Here is a 21,632-nt window from a genome sequence, read left to right on the forward strand (position 1 = left end):
GCGCTGATTAAGCTGCTGCCTGCAAATTGCATTGTGTCTGTTTAGTTGTGTTTAATGTACAATTCTAGCAATTTGACCTGCGGGTCACAATTAGAGTTTGAAATAAAAACCTTCCTTTTTTAAACCAGGGGTGTCGATTTGTTGTAGAAAGTAGGAGAATTTAATATAGAAAAGTTGAAGTGCATAGAACAATAAGAGCTTCGGGTCCAGGGACAAGGGTCCCTCATGAAGAGGTGAAGCCCCTGAAAGGTGTTTGCATTTACATGTACATAAGCTGAGATAAGAAATGGTGCACACATTTTACCAATACTGTGATATGGAATCAGAATTAAATACAACATATTTTTGGCAAATATGATTTGTTTATAAGAAAAGAGAATATCTTCATCAGAAGATTGAATTTTTTATTGTTTGAAAATACTAGGTCAAGGAATACTTGCTTTTTTCATGCTTTAAATACTTCCTAACATTATAGTTTGTGCAAGTTGAAAGCAAGATTGTATCAAGTTTGTCTCAGTTTTAATTTAACTAAAGTAAGTAAGTAAGTAAGTAACATACACTAATAGAGGCTGATACCATTTCATGGTTCAGCAAAAATCCTTCATCCAACTTGATATGGTGGGAGTGTTTTGGGTTTGGGGAATACAATTTCATCTAGCATATGTGCATTATAATTTTAAGCTATACAGGGTGTCTCTGATAGACTACTATAAACGAGATTAAATAAAAGCAATTGTGCAAGACAGCTTTCGCATACTTTTTGAATTTTTTGAATTATTACAGTCAATGATCTGTAAGGTGGTGCAATAATTATGTGCACCTAGGGGTGGTGAAGGGGGCCCCAAGATTTGTTGGTAGGCTAAAAAGAGGGGGGCCAAGCAATTTTTGGCAGATCAAAAAGGAGGGGGGGTTGCCCTAATAAGGTGTAGAAACATGTTTGGAAAACATTCCAATATACAAAACATCTGCTCAATTGTATGTGCATGCACGCCGCATGATTAGATAATTTAAGGCTTTAAATTTGAGTTACCCAAACTCTGGCATCTGTGAAAGGGAGGGGGGCAAGATTTTTTTGGAAAGTCGAAAGAGGATAAAAAGGGGGCCAAACACTTTTTTGCATGGCCAAAGGAGGAGGGGCAAGCAATTTCTAGCAGACCATTTTGAATATTCACCGCCCCAACGTACACATAATAATATAAATGTACAGCACCCAATTAGGCCTAAAAAATTGTTTGTTTGGTATAACAAAAAAATAAAGGGGTAGGTAGGATTTTTTTTTTACTTTTAAAGCTGTATATTGCATTTGATAAAGGCCTTGGAACTTTTTTTCTTCTTTTTTTTTTTAAATTTAAGTTGGTTTTTTTTTTGCAAGAAAATAAAAAAAAAGTTGGGGCTGGGCCTACTTTTAGGGTCGGTCGGGTTACGCCAATCAGACAATTTTTTAGGCCTTTGGTTCAATTCACATTATTTTCACTTGTGGATTATAACTCAAGAACAGAGTGGTCAATTTTCAAAATTCAAAAAATATTTTTTAGCTTGATAACATAGGACCAATTCTGTTTCATTACAGCTTTAAAATACTCAAAATGTTTGAACATTACAGTTTATTCAGAGACACCCTGTATACCAAGGGATTTTCTGTGACACCCTGTATACCAAGGGATTTTCTGTAACCTGATAAGCATTAAGAAGTGGGTGTGTTGATGTGACAAAAGTGGGTCAGTTGGGACAAAAATAAATGTTGTCTTTTGTCAGACTTGTTATTTATAGGACCTATGAGTGACAAACTCTCAAGCAAAGGAAACATATGTTGTGTTGGGTTGACAACATCAGCTCAAAACATACTATATGTGACATGATCTGGTCCATGGGGGCTAAAGGCAGCAAATTTGAAACTTAGATAAAGGCAAAAATATGCAGTAAAAAACAATAAAATACATAAGATATAATACACATCACAAAACCTCATAACTTTAGTAGAACCAAGTATGCTAGACCTTTGGGGCGAGTTTCCCGACAGGAGTCTTATTAAGCCGTAGTCTTAAGGTGGCCTTGAGGCTACTAAGCCTAGCCCGCTCTCGAAGCCCGAGTCTTAACTCAAGCCGGATTTCTTCAACGCAAATTCAACCTAGTCTTAGTGGCCTTGCAGGCTTAACGCTTGACAACCTCGTCCCTTTCAACCAGCGACTTAATTGTATAGGCTGTTGGAGGTAGATGTACATAAGCTGTGGTCCTCACGGTTTACCGTACTAACAAGGTTGCCGCCTCATTATTTAATGTTCGGCGCAAAGACTAGCCTGGACCAGCGGTCTTGTGCTTGGGCTTATACCGTACACAACTTGATGCAAGAATATTGTGTCTGTTTTTGTGTCTTTTATATATTATTTTATTTCCACTTGACTTTTTATGAGTCCAACTTGTATGAATGATACGTCTATGCTTTTTACTCGTGATTTTTTCTTTGCATCCCAAAAAGGGTAAAACTGTAAGCCTATAATGGAAAGGAATCTGTGATTCCCTAAAAGGAAAGCAACTAACGTGCTATCTACTGCTGATATCAGTAGTCTTCTCAGATCTCACATGAAGTTATCTGTTGGTACAATATTTATAATTATTTAAGTAGAAGATATAGCAATATTATATGCATTTTATCCGTAAATTCAGTTTTAATACTGCATGCATTATTGTTTCGTGTCAAATATCTACTAGGTATCTTTACCAATTTTATCCTTCTTCTATTGTATTAAATTGATGTCCAACCTGGTATAATATAGGCACTCCAAAATAATATTGTAATAGGCCTACTTATGAAAAGTACGAGTATCAAACTATTAAGGCTTGGATAGGGGACAGGTGGTATCATATAGGTCTTCATGATGATGATGATGATGATGATGATGATGATGATGATGATGATGATGATGATGATGATGATGATGATGATGATGATGATGATGATGATGATGATGATGATGATGATGATGACATGGGGGGGAGGTGGGATTGAAAAAAACAATTATGGTACAAATGCAATATTTAAGCTATTAAAGCTGGTGACATATAGGCTAATGGTACAAAAGTGGGATAAATGCAATTTATTTAACCTTAAAATTGAGTCTTTAAGGTTAAAATGACCAAATATGAGGTTAATTAATAACTCTCAGAACATGGAAATAGTAGCTCAGAAGTAGGCCTAATTTACCTTTTTTTCATGGGGGGGCAAGAGCTCCCCGCTTACCACCACCCCCTAGACGCGACTGCTAACTCATGTTAATTGAAAGACCGTCAAAAATATGAAAGATAAACTTTGCGTTACAATTTAAATAATTTGTAAATTGAAATAGACCAAGGCTTACGACCTAAGACCTGCTCTGAGGCAGGGCCAAGAAAAGCCGCTGTAAGACTGGTCTAACAGGCTTGCGTAGACTACGGCTACAGAAGACTGATTTCGAGAAATGCAAATTTTACTGAAGCCTGGGGCTAATCCTACAAGCCTGGCCCACGGGCTAACTTGAAGCCTCGAGGCTATGGTAGCCGTGCTTCGGGAAATACGTTTTCAGTTAAGCCTGGTCTTACGACCTCTTAAGCCTTGAGGCTAGACAAGCCAATTGCTAAGCCACCCGTCGAGAAATTCGCCCTTGGTGTTTTCAGTATATGATAGCCTAATGTTACTACAAGGTAATAATTATAGTAACTCAATTTTCCCTTTGACCCCCATGGAGCAGATTGGGGCAGTACAGTATGTTACATTACATTACATTGCATATATAATTTTTAAATGTTACATTGAAATGTGAAAAATTGCAAATGAAAATCGGTAAAACTACTGTGTGGTTCCTCACTTGCCATCACTAGTCACTGGGGAGGGCGAGTTAGCGCAGCGTTAATTCCCTCGCTTTGCACCACTGAGGTCCCGGGTTCAAGCCCCGGCACGGCCCAAGGACTCATGTGCAGTTGGTTTATCCCGATTCCATGCTCGCTCTCGCAGGTTTTCTCCGGGATCTCCGGTTTACTCCTGTATCGCAAAAATCTGTGATTAGTTGTTTGGTTATCAAAAACTTCCTTCACCCAATGGAATTTGGGGAGCTGCACAGATAATTGGTGGATGTTACAATCTAAATGCGGATAGGTGTGCGCCGTTTGGCAGCAACCTAGTTGATGCGATCTGATTGTGATGATTCACCATTGCAGCGAAATTACAGCGCTTTGAGTCTGGAGAAAGGCGCTTTATAAATCCAAATTTATTTTTTTAGTCGTGTTCAGACGAACATAGAATTCTTGAGGATTGGCATGCTTGAGAATTGCCATTCCTAAGTCAATTCCCGAGTTCTTGTCCACGCAACTTAATTGAACCCTGGAATCCTCAAGTATTGCGATGCCTGATTACGTTAACTCTGGAATTACTGTGACCCATCTGAGGAGTACCGAATCAAGTTGAGCCATATTAAATATAATTTAACCAAGGTCATAGGTTAAGGGATGGGGTATAAACGTTTGGACAGTATTTATTGTGGGACATTACAGCACATCAGACATATCGAATTGCATTCTGAATGTATACGAAGAATGTCCTTCTGATATCAAATAATTTTCATTTTTTGAAATTCGCAATGTAATAAACATTTTATGGCAAATGATTAAAAATTGATATTTTTGATATTTAACAGTACTCGAAGTAAACTTAATAAATCTGATGATTTATACTTAAAGTGTATGTAGGTGAGTTGAAAATCCGACGATCAATTGAAAATTTTGACCTTTCGTATTGAAGATATATGGATTTTTTTTTCTCAAAAGACCAAAAAAATTAGGTCTTTTTGGGAAAAAAATCCATATCTTCAATATGAAAGGTCAAAATTTTCAATTGATCGTCGGCTTGTCCTCCCAGCTACATACACTTTAAGAATATATCATTAGATTTATAAAATTTACTTTGAGGATTGTTATATATCAAAAATGTGAAAAATATCAAATTTTAATAATTTGTCATAAAATTTGTATTATATTGTGAATTTCAAAAAATGAAAATTATTTGATATCAGGAAGACATTCTTCGTATTCAGAATGCAATTCGATATGTCTGATGTGCTCTCATGTCCCACAAAAAATACTGTCGAAACACTTGAAACGCTCATTCCAGATCCCTTAAGCTCAGCACTCGAGAATTGCAAAATGAATCGTTTACATGGTGGTAGCACATACTCAAGCACCCCTCAAGAATCACTTGGGGAAATTGTGAAATCCCTTAAATTTCTTGTCTTGGGGATTAATTTTGGTGAAGGGAATCCTCAAGACTTGTTCACACGGTGGATTTCCCCAAGTTTTTGCTTGAGAACTGTGTTGCTTAAGTAAAAGCTCTCCGTATGGATGTACCTACTGTATAATAGAGTTAACATTTGCTTTGTATGAGGTGTAGAGCATCTGGTTTTATAGTGATATGTTTTCCCATATATGTTTTGGTTATAATGATATTTTATAAACCATAATGCAGATGTCAAAAATTTGCATCAACTTCTCAAAATGTAATCCCATGAACATTTCTTTTTCATCAATATGAAGTGGTTGGCTCCTTTCCATGGTTTAATATCTATATATTTTATTTATTTATTTATATATATTTTTTTTTTTAAATTTTTTTTTTTTTATTTTTTTTTTTTTAATTTTTTTTTTTTTATTTATTTTTTTTTATTTTTTATTTTTTTTTTTATTTATTTATTTATTTATTTATTTATTTATTTATTTATTTATTTATTTATTTATTTATTTATTTATTTATTTATTTATTTATTTATTTATTTATTTATTTATTTATTTATTTATTTATTTATTTATTTATTTATTTATTTATTTATTTATTTATTTATTTATTTATTTATTTATTTATTTATTTATTTATTTATTTATTTATTTATTTATTTATTTATTTATTTATTCATTCATTCATTCATTCATTCATTCATTCATTCCACCAATCTTGAGGTCCCCCCTCCCAATTACCCCCATCAAAATAAAAAATTGGGGAAAATGTCCATATTTTAGGTCAAAAGTGCTCAATTTTAGATAACTTTATGAACTTAATGCCCCCAACATTTTCTTTCCCCACTAAAAATCCTGGTGCCACTACTGGTTGTGTAAACCTTGTCTAATTCTCTTAGATTATAGGACAGGTCCCTGTTACAGCAGTACCTATGGGGGTGTATGCTCAGATGAAGTACCAGGTGTCTATTCTACCAAGACTCTGTGCTGCGCTACCGTTGGACAAGCTTGGGGGACTACATGTGAACCATGTAATGGTATGGCATGCCCTAAAGGATTTGTGGAACATATGAGAATACCAGGAGAATGTGTTGGTAAGTAGGTGGGAATAAAAATGGGTCATAATTTGTTGACACACTAAATAGGGGGATCACAAAATTGTTAATACAAAAATGTGTGTGCCATGAAGCTTCTCTTTTAAAATACAATTTAAAAATGTATACTTTAATTATAATAATTGTCAGAAATACTCTCATGGCTGCAAAAAGCCTGGAAGAGCTCCCCAATGCATTCAAAAAGCAGAGCCCTGCAACCCACATCATTTTCCATTATTTTGTATTTGTTGATGTAGGATTTCATAAAATGATTAAATTCAGATGAGATTTATATAGTATAAATGACTCTGGTTACTGATTTATTTGGGACCCCCTTCCAAACAAAATGATAGCTCTTTAGTAGAAAGATGGGCATGGGATATGTGACTGAGATGCAGTAGCGGGGGGAGTGGGGGGGGGATTGTAAAATTGTCCTGATGACGTGCTACCAAAATGACCAAAAAATAGCAGTTTTAATACTAAAATGGGCCAAAATGAAGTTCATTTTAGCCTAAAACAGTCCAAAGGGTTGGTGCCAATCGTAAATTGCCCTTCCCCCTTTTAGGTCGGCATATGTTACTTCTGAGTTGTATTATTCTCTCAGGTCTAGAAGATATGCTGTCATACATTTCAGTTAACAGGTACTTAGGTTAGGTTTCAGGGGATATCTCCACCTTTTTGGCTCCATATGCTGGATGTGGGTGAACTTGTGGGGGTGGGATGCATATGGGTGCAACTCAAAACAGATATTCAAGATGAATGCAATGACTCAATGTGAAGTTGACATTCAAAACATTGAATGTCAACTTAATTCTGAGATAGTGATGGCACAGATGATTAAAAGAATTGATCAATGTCAAATTACATTTAAGCCTACTCTTTGCTGTAATGAATATTGAGGTAAAAAAAAAAAAAGTTGTTTTGATTGCCTTGTTGTTTAATGAGCATTGCAAATTTGAACATCATCAACATAGTTAAGAAATCTACACTTGGAAGCTATTATTTTCACATTTTTGTATTTTGCCATTAAATGATATATTGATTTTTTTTGGTTTTTTTAATTTCACATCAGATATTGATGAATGCCTAGTTTTACCAGGTGTGTGCGGTGATGGGACATGTACCAATGAAATGGGATCATATACTTGCCAAGGTAAGGTATTCATTGACAATTAGTGATTTGCGTAACCATGACACCCTAAAAGTCATTAAAATGATTGATTTTGGCATTTTTATGAAAATTGTACATGCTAACAAACTGTACAATTGGCCAACATGGAAGCAATCTAATAATAAAAACTAAATCTTACATTTGACATGAAATGTACTTATGTAATCTTCATGCAAGTTAGGCTGCCAAATTCATAAACCATTGCATAGTTTATATGAAGGCCTAAACCTTAGCCATCTTCAGTCATTTTGCAAAGTAAGTATAAATTACGCTTCTTGCTTATTTGGTGGGGCAGTTCATTTTTATGTTTGAGAAATTCTTAGACATGATCGAGTTTGTTTTAAAATGTTTCCCACTGTGGGCAAAAACACAATCAGTTAACTATTTTCAAGCTAAATATGATCTTTAATAATTTTATTTCTTTTTTTCTCCAATAAAAGGCACCCTTGGAATTATTAACTTTCAGAATAACTGCCTTTTGTATTGGTGAACCTTTAAAATATGAAATAAATTGTTGTAAAATTGTTAGGAAGTTGTCAGACTCAAATGCTGATTAGTCTGGTTTTCACCATTTGATTTTGTTGGTATAGATAATCTATGTATATAGCTTACAGCAGAAAGGGATATGATGATGGGAAAATGTACCAATGGACTAAATCCACAGCAGCTGAAAGGAGTATCCCATCATGCATTGCAGTATATCTGCATGCTCCATAGCAAATGTATACAAAAAATGAACAAGAGCCTTTTAGATATTGAGAGCTATGGATAGTTTAATCTTCAGGGATCATATTTTTTTCAAACAATGGTCTAAGCTTCCCTGATTTAAGCTAGTAATTGAAAGTTGAAGTGATCGAGGGATTTTGTGTACATTTGCTATGACATGTTTAGTACTGTAAAGCATAATGGGATACTCCCTTTAGCTGCTGTGGACTAAATCAGTTGAAATCCATAGCATCCCCTATGGAAGACATGACCTTAATGTCCCACACAGGGAATGTGAATTTCAAATGCTTGTGACCTGAATGGGTAATTTCATTTGAAACTTATACTCCCTACAGTTTGTCCACTCTGAAGTACAAAGTGACAACGTGCTTGTATACAGCTTGTTAACAGTGCGTAGTGCTGCGTCTCTGCTGCAGGTATGTGTGCCTTCAAAGTCGGCACAATGTGTGCGTCCGCGTCTGTACTTTGTACTTCAGAGCAGACTGACTGTATGTGGGAGATTAAAATCACATCTTCCATGGGGGTGTATGGATTTCAACTGGAATACCCCAATCAAAGGTTGAGTGACAGTGAATTAGACATCTTTAACTTGTTTTGTTGTTGAAAGGGATTTAGTCATATGTATCACCATTGTTCATCCACATTTTTAAGTTTGCTAGATTTAGGGGATGTGCAATAATTATGAGCCCTGCCAGGAGGATGAAGTTGGGGAGTGGAAAGCAATTTTCGGCCAATCTCGGTGGAGAAAGCGATTTTTGACACGCCCTTTGGAAATTTTATTGGGGAGGTCATAATTATTGCACATCTCCATTGTGTTTTGTGAAATATCTTGACTCCCACTCATTGTTTTAATAATAGAATGTTGGGGTATAAAATAGTGGGTGCTGGGTGCTCAACATTATGTGGGATGATGGTTTACATATATACATGTGGGTGGTGTCACACATTTCAAAATATGAGTGAAAAAGTGTGAAATTAAAGTGACACCTTCCTTTAGTTAAAAAAGAAAGTAAAACTGTTTTTGTGATGTACTCATTTCAATAAATTATAGAACAAATTAAAGAGATGACATATCAAATAAATCTCTCTATGAAATCTGAAATAATAATCCATCTTCCTGTTACCATGTGTTATATTGTTTTCTACCCTGATGTGGTAGTGATGTAAGTGCACACTAAATTAGGCGCAGCTTTGAATTGCTAGCGTTTGCTTAAAATGCTGATGCATACACACGTATGCTTAATGACGCCATATACATAGATGCACATGTGAAACAGCTGCCTCAACACATTGCTGTCACTACTATATCAGGGAGAAAAATGCTACATCACCGTTATGTTTGTAAGTTAATATTTCATGAGAAATCTAAGACATTCAAACTGTATGAATAAAATTAAATAAATGGACAAGTGAATGGAAGTAAAAAGGAATGAAAGGTAAAAGAAAAGGAGTACGATGTTGAAAGGAAGGAAAAGAAAACCCAAGCTAGCAATATGTTAGTGTTAATAATTCTTCTGGTTCTTAATTTTTGCAGATACCGGGACACCTATCTCTCAAAATGCAACAACTGAAGAACAAGAAGGCAAGTGTTTAGAACTCAGCATATCTTTTAAAGTTAATCATCTTAAGCCAAGAAAAAAATAGAGCACTTGTCCTTGCAGTCTCTGTGGAAGACAACGTCGGTCGATCGGAATTGGTATTCTCGCGAACTAGCATGAAATCTAGGCCCTGCATTGGTATAGCATCAGGTGATGGTAATAGCACTCAATTTGAAGGATAGTTCATAGATTAATAACACATAGATTGGAATATTCCATGCCCGTGCTCTCTTAGGGTACTTGAATTCAGCTGATGCTGGTACAGCGTTCAGACCTGGCGACATCACTCATCGTACGCGCAAAGTTTCTTTTGTATGTGCTCACGCTATTTGCGCTGTTTTTGAGTTCGTTCATGCAAATCTGACTTAGTGTCGACCCCCAAAGGCAACACGCCCACATCCTGCGGTATGGGATAATTTAAGTTTAATTTATGCAGGAAGTTTGAAGAGAGTGTTTCTAGATGTCTTTTAAATTGTACTGCAGAGAACTAGACTGGTTAAGGGGGTAAATAGGCAGTTATAATGATTGAATCACATTTTTTTCCAGTTATTTACAAAATGTTCACTTCTTTCTAGCTCAAAACAAAGTTTACATTTGGTGGAGTTTACCCCCCACATTTCTGATGGATGGTCACATACAGCAAAGGGAGTAAATGGCAAATATGTTTTCCAATCAAGTATCTATTCACAGTTTAGACATTTCATCTTCTGTGCAGACAATTTCATCATGCGTTTATATGTGCCGATCCAGTCGCTGGACTTGCTAACATATTTTCAAAAGGTCTCATAAATGGCCTTGCTGTGTGTACATGCATGCATGATCACAGCAATCTTTCATTTGTATTCTGTCTTTGAGTCGGTAGCATAGCCAGGATTTTTTCAGAGAGAGAGAGCAAAGGGGGGGGCAAGACAAATATCAAGTGGGGCGCTTTTATGGGGGTGGCAAAGGGAGAAAATACTTCACACTGTGGGGTAAGCTTTCCCCTTGCCTATGCCACTGCTTTGAGTATAATGTGAAATAGGGGTCAAATTTTAATAGTTTTATACCGCAAGTAAGTAGTACTTTTTATCTTCCAATAATATCTGACTCAATCTTTTCTTGTTCAATATAGGGAGTACAACTGGCCTGTGTTTCACCTATGGAAATAATGGCACATGTTCTCTCCCTGTGAAAAAACCTATTACTAAGGAATTATGTTGTGCTACCATTGGCCAAGGCTGGGGAGAAGCCTGCGAGTCTTGTGCTGACTTAGAATCTCAGTGTGTGACAGGTTTTAGGCTGCAAGAAAATGGAAGATGCTTTGGTGAGTGTGTTTTTTTGGATTGAAAGAAGGAAAGAAAGAAGGATGAAGGAGGGAAAAGAAAGAACTTAAGGAAGAAATAATTTAAGGTGGGTTGGAAGGGAGTGTGACATAGCAGGGCTTGCACTCAAATATTGAGACAAATAAAGCTGACAGACAAGAGGAATGGTATGGGTTCTAAGAAGGATTGCAATGGTTGATATAAGGGGTGTCATTTTCACCCCATTGTTCTCTTGGGAAGAGGAAACCGGGACAGCTGCGCACACTGTACTTACAGTATGTCCAGCACCTCCTGGATACTGAAGGGATGCTGCAGCCAAACAAAATTGTTTCACTCGCCCCAGATCGCAATAGTTGGAGAAAGCTTGTAGTCGCCTCCTCCGCAGCTGACTGATGATGATGTTCTCATGAGGGGGAATATGCTCAAAATGTTTCTTTTGATATATGAAGAACTTATTTCCAAAGCATGTTAAGTCCACTATCCCATGTTTCTGATTTCCCTGTGTGATATTGCAATGTGTTGTAATGCTAGGTATTATAATTTCAGTTGGATGCACCATTACAAAGCAAATAGTAGATGGACACACAGTACCAATACTGTGTGAGGCTTTTGTCTCCCAAATGAGAACAATTGTCTGCATATTGTTATGCAGCATTGTTATGATAAATAATAGCTTGTTGATGGTACAACTCATTGTTGCTAACGTCAAACTTGTCAAAGTAATTACGATTGTATCTCACAAGTAAATGAGACACATGGGGTTGTGGACTTAACACAGTTTGGAAATAAGGCCTTCATATCATTGGCCTTAACTCAAGAACCGCCAGATTTATGGAGATGAGAATTACTTGCTTCCTAGACTCATTTACTGCTCTGCAATAGTATTAAGAAAAATACAGAGAAAGGAAAAAAGGAAGAAATTAAAAGAAAAAGGAAAAGTTTTAAAAAGGAAGCAAGTATGAAATATAAATATGAAGTAGTTGATAATTAACTTTTTGATTTTATCTTTAAACCACAGGTTAACAAATAACAGGAAATTATATGTGACATGATCAAAGGGAATGAGTCACATGTTGACCCTAGTCGAAAATGAGTTTTACATATGGTTCTAAATAGGACATTTAAAGCTTTCAGAAACCGAAAACCCCATGTTGATATGACCTTTCTTTGCAAAGTTATGTTAACTTATCAATCGCTGAAAACAATAAAAAAACAAAAGAATTTGAACATTTTCTTTGTCAAAAGCTCAAAATCAATATTAGCGACATCCTACTCATTCCCCTTGATCATGTCACATATATAAACTACTTTTGTCAAATATTTTATCATTGTGAAATATGAAATGTAACACATTGTTAATTGTTTCATATATTAGATATCAATGAATGTGATGAGGTGCCTAGATTGTGTAAAGGAGGAACATGTAGGAATGTAGAAGGCAGCTTTAGATGTGAAGGTAAGAGAAAAAAGAATACTACTCCATGAAAATTCACACATACATCAGATTTCAGATACAAAATGTTTTTTACCAGGGTCCTAGGATTTAACAAGTGCCAGTCATTTTCACCAAAACTGCCTGTCCATATTGACCCTGAAAACATATCCCAGACCTCATCACATAGACTTGATTTATTAGTCTCTAGGTTGACTTGATTGACATCCGCATCCCAACTTTATCTCATCAATATGTAGATTGTGGTATCAGATGAAACCTCAAGATTTTTTCATAACCCAGTGAAATTTTAGGCCCAATGAAATATGATTTGTTATAGGAGGTATGAACCAAAACCTAAAAGTTGTGTATACTATTCTTTGGGTGACAGTGATGCACATTTCTGCTTCTATAGTTCAAACCTGCTGGAGTACTTGAATTTAAAACTAGAAATATTAATGTTTGGATGATGGGCCTCTGTCTGATTTAAAAAACAGCTATTAGAATCAAACCACCCACTTTAATCATAAGTAAAAAAGGGTAAAGGTTAAATTTATCACCACATTTAAATATACTTCAGTGCAAATAACATTCAAATTGGGTTAAAACTGACATAAAATTGGCCTAGGGATGAATCTGGAAGTATGATCCTATTTGTACTGTGTAATTGTGAGTAGAGGATGTAGGAGAGTCCTCTGTAATGTATTCCCATTGGATATTTTATGGATAGCATTCTTGCACTTTTGACATTTTCTGATGAGAGTCAAGGCTAATTTATATGTTATGAAGTGTGGCCTGTGTTTTGTGTAATGATCCATAAATGTATTTGAGGATGGGAGGAAAAGTAAAATTGTAGAAATGTGTAATTTTTGTAATTATTTACCCAAACAAGTTGAATTTTCCATGATTTTTGGCCCCCACACATATGTTGGGGTTATGTTATCATCCAAATGGTTGTCTGATTCTTTCGTTCTTTATTTGGCTGTCTGGGCGAAAGCCAAATTCATTAATCCACTGTGTAGCTCCAATGCGATAACCTATCAACTTCAAACTTTGTATGGTGATAGGATATGGTGGCCTGGTGTGCTGTATAGTTTTGTGTCATATTATTTGCATATTTATGAATATTATTGAGTTTATTTGCATATTTTGCCTGTGCATACCAGGGAAGTACGGTACCAGTGTAGTCACTGCTGGTGGTCCTGTGCAGTAGCAGCATTGGTACTGTTTAGGTACTCACAATAGGAATCTTGTAGTTTACGTAGTAGTACATCTTATATTATCTTTAATTTTGTGTTTTTCTTTTCACAGCTAAAGGTGCACCTGTCAAAATAGATGATAACAGTGGTAAGTCAAATCAATGTTGTGATCTTTGCAAAGTATATATAATATAATAGTTTTTGAATTTAATGGGTCTGTTGTTAATTGTCTATAATTATTCTCATCAAAAAGCCTCTGTAAGCAAAGTGTAATTGAGAGAAATTGAGACTCATAATCCTAACAGAAATTGTATCATGTCAAAAAAAGGTAAATGGCAATAACCAGAACATGAGTGTAACTATTGGTGTGGACAAGAGATGGGGATTTCCCCCCCCAAAAAAATAACCCAAAACCTTGGGCTTTACCTCCCCCCATCAGAAAAAAATCACTTAACACTAATTGAGGCAAAAAATACCATATTTTCTGATTTTTGCCCGCATTTCACTTTGCCTCCCCTGGACAACCTAGTACTGTTGCTGGATTTAATGAGGGTAGAAGCAGAAGGAGCAGACTGCCCTTGGAAAAACATATTCGGGTACAATTTGAATTTAAAAAAATTGTACTTTTTGCCCAATTTCACACACATTTTCAGTTTTTTCAGGAAAGTACTTTAGCACAGGATGTATAGTTAACTTGTTTTGTCTTACATACTAACTGTCTGTACTGGAGACCGTGACTGAAATTAAGAAAATACAGCAGTTTAGAACCTTTGGAAGATAAGTCAATTGTTTTCCCTAACCCTAACCGCCTAGGGGCTTTTTGGCGGACGGGAAGGGAAAGAATAAAGAGAGAAAAGAAGGAAAGAAGTTGTTTGCTCTGGGTGGGATTGAACCGAGACCCCTCGCATGCCAAGCACTCGGTCGGCGACACTTTGCCACGGGTCTTGGGCTTTGCTGGCCAGCAAAACCGTGCCTATATATCACTTAGGGCGATTGCGTCATCACACCAAGTGGGATGCATGCACGAACAGCGCATATATCAAGTAGTATTTTGTAGTATTCAGGAGCGTTAGGGTTAAGGAAGCCTATACTGAGTTTCGATAGTGGTAACCTAACCCTAACCGCCTAGGGGCTTTTTTGGCGACGGGAAGGAAAAGAAGGAAAGAATAAAGAGAGAAAAGAAGGAAAGAAGTTGTTTGCTCTGGGTGGGATTCGAACCCGAGACCCTCGCATGCCAAGCACTCGGTCCGCGACACTTTGCCACGGGTCTGGGGCTTCGCTGGCCAGCGAAACCGTGCCTATATATCACTTAGGGCGATTGCGTCATCACACCACGTGGGATGCATGCACGAACAGCGCATATATCAAGTAGTATTGTAGTATTCAGGAGCGTTAGGGTTAAGGTGGTACGTACTACACCCTTTGATAAATTTGTGACTATTTTTGCATTTTTCTTAAAAACAAATAAAACAGTGGTAACAAAAGTTATGTATATTATAGAGGCAAGGAATCCAGTTACTACAGTGGAATTTCAGTGACTCAAGACAAGTAGTTATTGATTTATTGATCAAATATTGGTTTCCCTCATTTTTGACTGTAACTCTACAACAGATGTTGTCTGTGCGGAAATAAAATTTTCAATGCAGTAGTTGTAGTCCTTACCCCTATAATATACATATCTTAATTGTCACCAATGGGCTATAATTTTTGAGAAAAATGCACAAATAGGCACAAAATTGGCCAGGGGTGTCGTACCACCTTAAAGGCATCAAGCTTAACATGTTTCCTGGATATTGATTGGCAGAAAGAGCGATGTTCATTGTGATGCATTAAAATGTTTCCTTGTCAGCTGGGGATTAAACAACTTTAGCAAAGGATGTAATTTCTCAAGTTTGACTTCTTGTATCTTGTCTCTGCAGGAGGCTCAGCTCAAATTCGGAGATTCAGAAGATTGAGAATCTTTAGAAGCTCAATTGGAATTCATCTCCTCTCCTCCCCCCAAACCCTTTATTGAATGCAGCAATTCTGATGCAGTTAAAATGCTATAATATGCATGTATACATCTCAACCCCTCACCCTACAAACCACTATTGAATGCAGCTGAACTTTTGATCCTATCTTATGATTCTATACTGCACCAAGAAAGTATCCTTACACTTGGAAAAATAATCACAATTTCAAAACTGAACCATATTGGGCTAAATCTGTATTTTTAAAAGATGCACTATCTAATCCAGCACTTTTTGACACCCCGGCCATTAAATCCGATGTGACTTCAAGAAGCATAGTTACAAGCATTTGATTAGACGAAGGTCCAGTTTTAAAAGTGACACACTGGCCTATTCAAAACTCCACGGACTAGACATTTGGTTTGAGAGTGGTAAATGGCTAATTTGTGTGTGCCTTCATTTAAAACAAAAGGATCAAAAGAAAACTGAAACAAAAGAGTTGACAAATAAAATGCAAGATATGAAAAGTACAGACATGACAATCCTGTGATCAACTATTCTGATATTAAGGGCGTTGGCTCTAAAAAATGCTAGGCCTTGTTATGTAAATAAGCAATTTCACGCTACATGACTTTCACGCTGGATCTCGGAGCTTGTTCCTTTGTTATGCTAAATCCTTTCCCTATTTTCTGTGCACAAGGCCGTTCCTATACAGGTGAATGCACATGAAAAGAGTGCATCGCACAACTATAACATGCGATGTTAATATTGCAATAGTTGAGGCAAAGAATGTAATGGAAGTAAAAACTGAAATGAATACTGCTTTAAGTAATGTTTCATTGAAGAAACTGTGTTGTCTCTTTGTTGCACTTGTTGAAATCTTTTTGCGCCTTGTATAGCCAATTGTCACTTTTAAAACTGGACCTTCGTCTATTCAATTGCTTGTAACTTTACTTCTTGAGGTCACATTGGATTCAATGTGGTGTCATAATGTGCAGGATGAGATTTGTGCATCTATTACAAATTTACCCCAATACGGTTCAGTTTTGAAATTACGATTATTTTTCCAAGTGTAAGGATACTTTCTTGGCGCAGTATATCATCATTGTGCCTGTAAAACCTTTTGGTCTGTCATGCTTGTCCCCCTGAGCCAGATTCCACTTGGAATGGCTAGATAAGTTATGACTGGTTCATACAGCAGGAAAGATGAGATTTTGTCAACTTTCCTGATGAGTCCAGTGACGTACGTGCAATGAAATTTGAATGAGTATTCATTCTAAAATTATAAATAAAATCTTGTGATGAAACATTGAATATATTTCATGGGGTGTTTAAGCATAGGAGCAAAATTAATGCTGCTGTGCATTGAGAGAACCCATGTATACATCACCATACACAAGGCAGCTAAATGGATATCTTTCTGCTACTGGCCCATCATATTTTATGCTTGTTAACATCCCTAGTGATGAATCAAATTTTTAATATCTGTATCTTTCTTTTAAATATTTTATGACTTCCAGACAGGGGACTCTGTTTCACTTATGAGAAGTCTGGCACATGTTCTTTAGAAGTACCAGGGTTTGCCAGCAGTTTAGAATTATGCTGCAGTACATTGGGGCAAGGCTGGGGCACACAGGATGACTGTAGATCCTGCTCAGAATTTAAGTCTTCTTGTGATAGAGGATACATTCCAAGCATAAGTGGCTGTAAAGGTAAGAATAAAAATGTATATTATCATGTATGCACATGACCTATACCTTACTCCCTTTTAACAATAGAGCTCCTGATGCATCCAGCTGACAATTCAAGCTGCAGAGGGGGTTGACAACTTCCTTGGAAAAATAATTTTGCACAAAATCAGCATGGAAAGAATGGAAATAAAAGTTAAATTGACCCCTTATGAATCCTATATAAGATATATGGGGACAAAGTGACCAGCTTGCGCCCCCTTGGCATGACCAAGATTGTTATACACTTTTATGTATAACAGGATTTCATTCTTGTGATTCTAAATGCAGTTGCTACAAGTAACAATGTGTGTTTCGTATATTTTTGTATCATTTTGTTGTTTTAGATGTGAATGAATGTGAATTGGTGCCAGATTTATGTCAGAATGGAACATGTCAAAACACAGAGGGTGGTTTCCTTTGTCAAGGTAAGTAGATATATGGTATACATTGTGAACTTTTGTAGTTTTAGATGTGAATGAATGTCAACTGTTGCCAGAATTATGTCAAAACACAGGGTGGATTAATTTTGTGGTTTTAGATGTGAATTAATGTCAGGTAAGGAGGTCGAAACTTACATGAATGAAAGAAGCCAAATACATTTCAGACCATTTTACAGGAGAAGCAGTTTTGTGATGTTCTACAAAGCAACAATATTGGGGGGAGGGCTGAAAGCTGCTAATATGATTGTATATAATTGTAACAACATGTCAGACCACATTTATTAGAAACAAAATCCTCTGTCGATATTCAGAATCTAAATTTAAGTGGACATTATGAATATAATAAAAAGATTATCTTATAAAGTTTGTCATTTAAATGTAAAATATGTTTTCTTCCAGTTTAATAATATGATATACTATTTTGTTATTTTATGTTACACAGCAACAGGTACCCCAGTCTCTGCAGGTTCTTCAGATGGAGGTAAGTTAATAAGAAATACTCAGGGGGATTTTCTAGTTGAAATCCATAAGCACCCCACAGGATTTGTCAAGTGACATATCTGTCCAAGCACTCTCAATTTCAAATAGCATGTACAGATAAATTACCATCTGAACCTTTGGGATTATGATGATTTTGACTTCAGATATACTGTATTTGGAATGTTTATGTATTTTGAATGTTTACCTCTCTCACAGCACACAAATTGAAGGGCACTCTGTTTTTATTTTCACATATGATATACATTATTGTCTTGTGTTCGGTTCAAAGGTGTCATAAATGGCATTGCTGGATTTTTGGTGTGTGCATGATCACAGCAATCTTTAATTTTTATTCTGTCTTTGAGTCACTGGCATAGGCTGGACTTTTTCAGAGAGGGCAAAGGGGGGGCAAGTCAACTTTCAAGGGGGGGGGAGATTTGATGGGGTTGACAAAGGTGGAAAATGCTCTTCTAACTGTAGGGTAAGCTGGTCCTCCCCCCTTTACCCATGCCACTGCTTTGAGTATAGCATGAAATTTGGGTCGTAAGTAGTACATTTTATCTTTCAATAACACTCTACATCATGTTTCTGTCCTTGTTCAATATAGGGAGTACAACTGGCCTGTGTTTTGCCTATGAAAATAATGGCACATGTTCTCTTTCTGTGGAAAAACCTATTACTAAGGAATTATGTTGTGCTACCATTGGCCAAGGCTGGGGAGAAGCCTGCGAGTCTTGTGCTGACTTAGAATCTCAGTGTGTGACAGGTTTTAGGCTGCAAGAAAATGGAAGATGCCTTGGTGAGTGTTTTAATCTTGGATTAAAGGAAGGAATGAAAAATTAAAGCAGTTGAAGAAAGAACTTAAGGATCCAGTACTGTTGCACTCAAATATTGAGACAAATAAAGCTGGCACACAAGAGGAATGTATGGGTTCTATAAAGGAGATTCCAAGGCTTGACATAAGGGGGTGTCATTTCCACCCCATGTGCATGATTGTTCTTGATTGGGGGCATATGCCCAAATCGTTTGTTTTGATGTGTTTTTGGCCTTATCTCAAGTACCACAAGATACATGGAGATATAAATATGATTACTTGGTTCCTTGACTCATTTTCCTACGCTGGATTTTTTTTATATTATTAGACGAAGACAAAGAAAGAAAAAAGAAGGTAGAAATAAAAGGAAAAGGGAAAATTTTAGAAAAGTTACTTTTTAGCAAGAGTGAAATATAAAAACAAAGTAGTTAATAATAAACATTTTAATTTTATCTTTCTGCCTCAGGATTTCGTTCCAAATATTGTAGTTTGAAATATAAAGTATAACGCATTGCAAATTGTTTCATATGTTAGATATCAATGAATGTGATGAGGTGCCTAGATTGTGTAAAAGAGGAACATGTAGGAATGTAGAAGGCAGCTTTAGATGTGAAGGTAAGAGAAAAAAGAATACTACTCCATGGAAATCCCTTCAAACATTTTATACATGAAGATTTAAAATCCCACAACCTCTTCATATTTGTATGTAAATTTAGACCAAGCAAAATGACATTTGTTAAGTGACATGTTTTATTTTATCTCGGTTGGTGACCTGATTGACACAACCTCATCCACCACTTCATACCCCATCAAAATGTAGATTTTGGTATCAGATGAAACCATATATTTTTCTCATAACATAACCCCAGTGAAATTTTAGGCTAGCTGAAATATGTTTTGTTTATGAGGTATGAAAAATGATCCCATGTATAAATATTGATTAGAGGATGTATAGAGAGTCCTGATGTCTGGAATTATTTCCCTCTGGATAACATATATACCTGTTACAGTACCTTTTTTAATATACTAATGCCCATGTTGCAACACAAAGGAGTGATTTATGCTTCCAATGTTAAAACGGTATTTGTAATTTCATGTGAAGCTGGGATCAATCTGTTGAGTCAGTGCAAGGACCTTGTATGTGATCTTTTGGGTGAAATTGAGTTATTTATGAATTAAAATATAAGTAAATGCACTCCTTTTAAGCTATTTTACACATCTTGGAAGCAATTGATTAATAATTAAAAATTATTAAAAAAAACAATAAACAAATTGTAACACAAAATGCTTCATTAGTAAAATATAATAAGTGTAAACACTACTAGTACTTCAGCTTATCTTTGATCTTGTGTTTTTCTTTTCACAGCTAAAGGTGCACCTGTCAAAATAGATTACAACAGTGGTAAGTCATTTCAATCTTGTGATCTTTGGAACACATATAATATAATAGTTTGGAATTTAATGGGGTCTTTTGTTACCTTACTATATTTATTCCCATCAAAAAGCCTGTGTAGCGAACGTGGCAAAATGCAATTGTGAAATTGAGACTCATAATCCTAACAGAAATTGTTGTATGTCAAAAAAGCTAAATGGCATACATCATAAGCAATCATTCACCGGCAACTAATTGGACATACATCTTTCTGCTTCTAACCCATCATATTTTATGCTTGTTACCATCCCCAGTGATGAAGCAAATGTTAAATATCTGTATCTTTCTTTTACATATTTTATGATTTACAGACAGTGGACTCTGTTTCGCTTATGAGAAGTCTGGCACATGTTCTTTAGAAGTACCAGGGTTTGCCAGCAGTTTAGAATTGTGCTGCAGTACATTGGGTAAAGGCTGGGGCACACAGGACTACTGTGAATCCTGCTCAGAATTTAAGTCTTCTTGTGATAGAGGATACATTCCAAGCATAAGTGGCTGTAAAGGTAAGGTGGGCTATTCTGGTTGAAATTCAAATGGAGTCGTCCATTTAGGTAACCTGTTTGAAATTCACACTCCCTGTGTGAGAGATTAAGGTTATTTCATCTATGGAGGATGTATATATGGATTTCATCTGGAATAGTCCAATAAAATGAAGACAATGTCTACTTTTGCATTTTCCACATCTTAATAACTGCACCAGATATAAGAGCACAAGGTTGTGGGATTTAATCCTGCCAGGGTCAACATACTGTGTCCTTGCCAAAGACACTTTATCTTGCTTGTCTCACCTCATCCAGGTGTAAAATGGGGAGCTGTTCAGGTTTAGTCATACTGGCATTGTTAGCAGCCATGTGGTGTGATATGTCCTGTGGTAATGTAAAGCACTACTAAGCTGCACTATATAAATGACAGCATTTATTTATCTGCCACCATGATGCTTTCCCTTTTGTAGATTGGTGGATGTTACAATCTAAGTGCGGATAGGTTTGCTCCAGGTTCGGCTGCAACCA

General features: G+C 36.2%; 1 protein-coding gene across 1 annotated transcript in view; it reads left to right on the top strand.

Annotated features, from left to right (window-relative positions):
* LOC140167004 (uncharacterized) overlaps positions 1-21,632 on the top strand; it is a 99,825-nt gene that overhangs the window by 11,443 nt on the left and 66,750 nt on the right. The window contains exons 6-18 of the mRNA XM_072190484.1: positions 6,156-6,350; positions 7,423-7,503; positions 9,782-9,829; positions 10,957-11,148; positions 12,522-12,602; positions 13,890-13,925; positions 17,247-17,438; positions 17,801-17,881; positions 18,339-18,377; positions 18,984-19,175; positions 19,725-19,805; positions 20,557-20,592; positions 20,934-21,125. Of these exons, the coding sequence (XP_072046585.1) occupies positions 6,156-6,350; positions 7,423-7,503; positions 9,782-9,829; positions 10,957-11,148; positions 12,522-12,602; positions 13,890-13,925; positions 17,247-17,438; positions 17,801-17,881; positions 18,339-18,377; positions 18,984-19,175; positions 19,725-19,805; positions 20,557-20,592; positions 20,934-21,125 (1,446 nt within the window). The remainder of the gene's footprint in view (positions 1-6,155; positions 6,351-7,422; positions 7,504-9,781; positions 9,830-10,956; positions 11,149-12,521; positions 12,603-13,889; positions 13,926-17,246; positions 17,439-17,800; positions 17,882-18,338; positions 18,378-18,983; positions 19,176-19,724; positions 19,806-20,556; positions 20,593-20,933; positions 21,126-21,632) is intronic.

This window comes from Amphiura filiformis, chromosome 12, assembly GCF_039555335.1.
Source record: "Amphiura filiformis chromosome 12, Afil_fr2py, whole genome shotgun sequence".
In the NCBI taxonomy this organism is placed as follows: Eukaryota; Metazoa; Echinodermata; class Ophiuroidea; order Amphilepidida; family Amphiuridae; genus Amphiura; species Amphiura filiformis.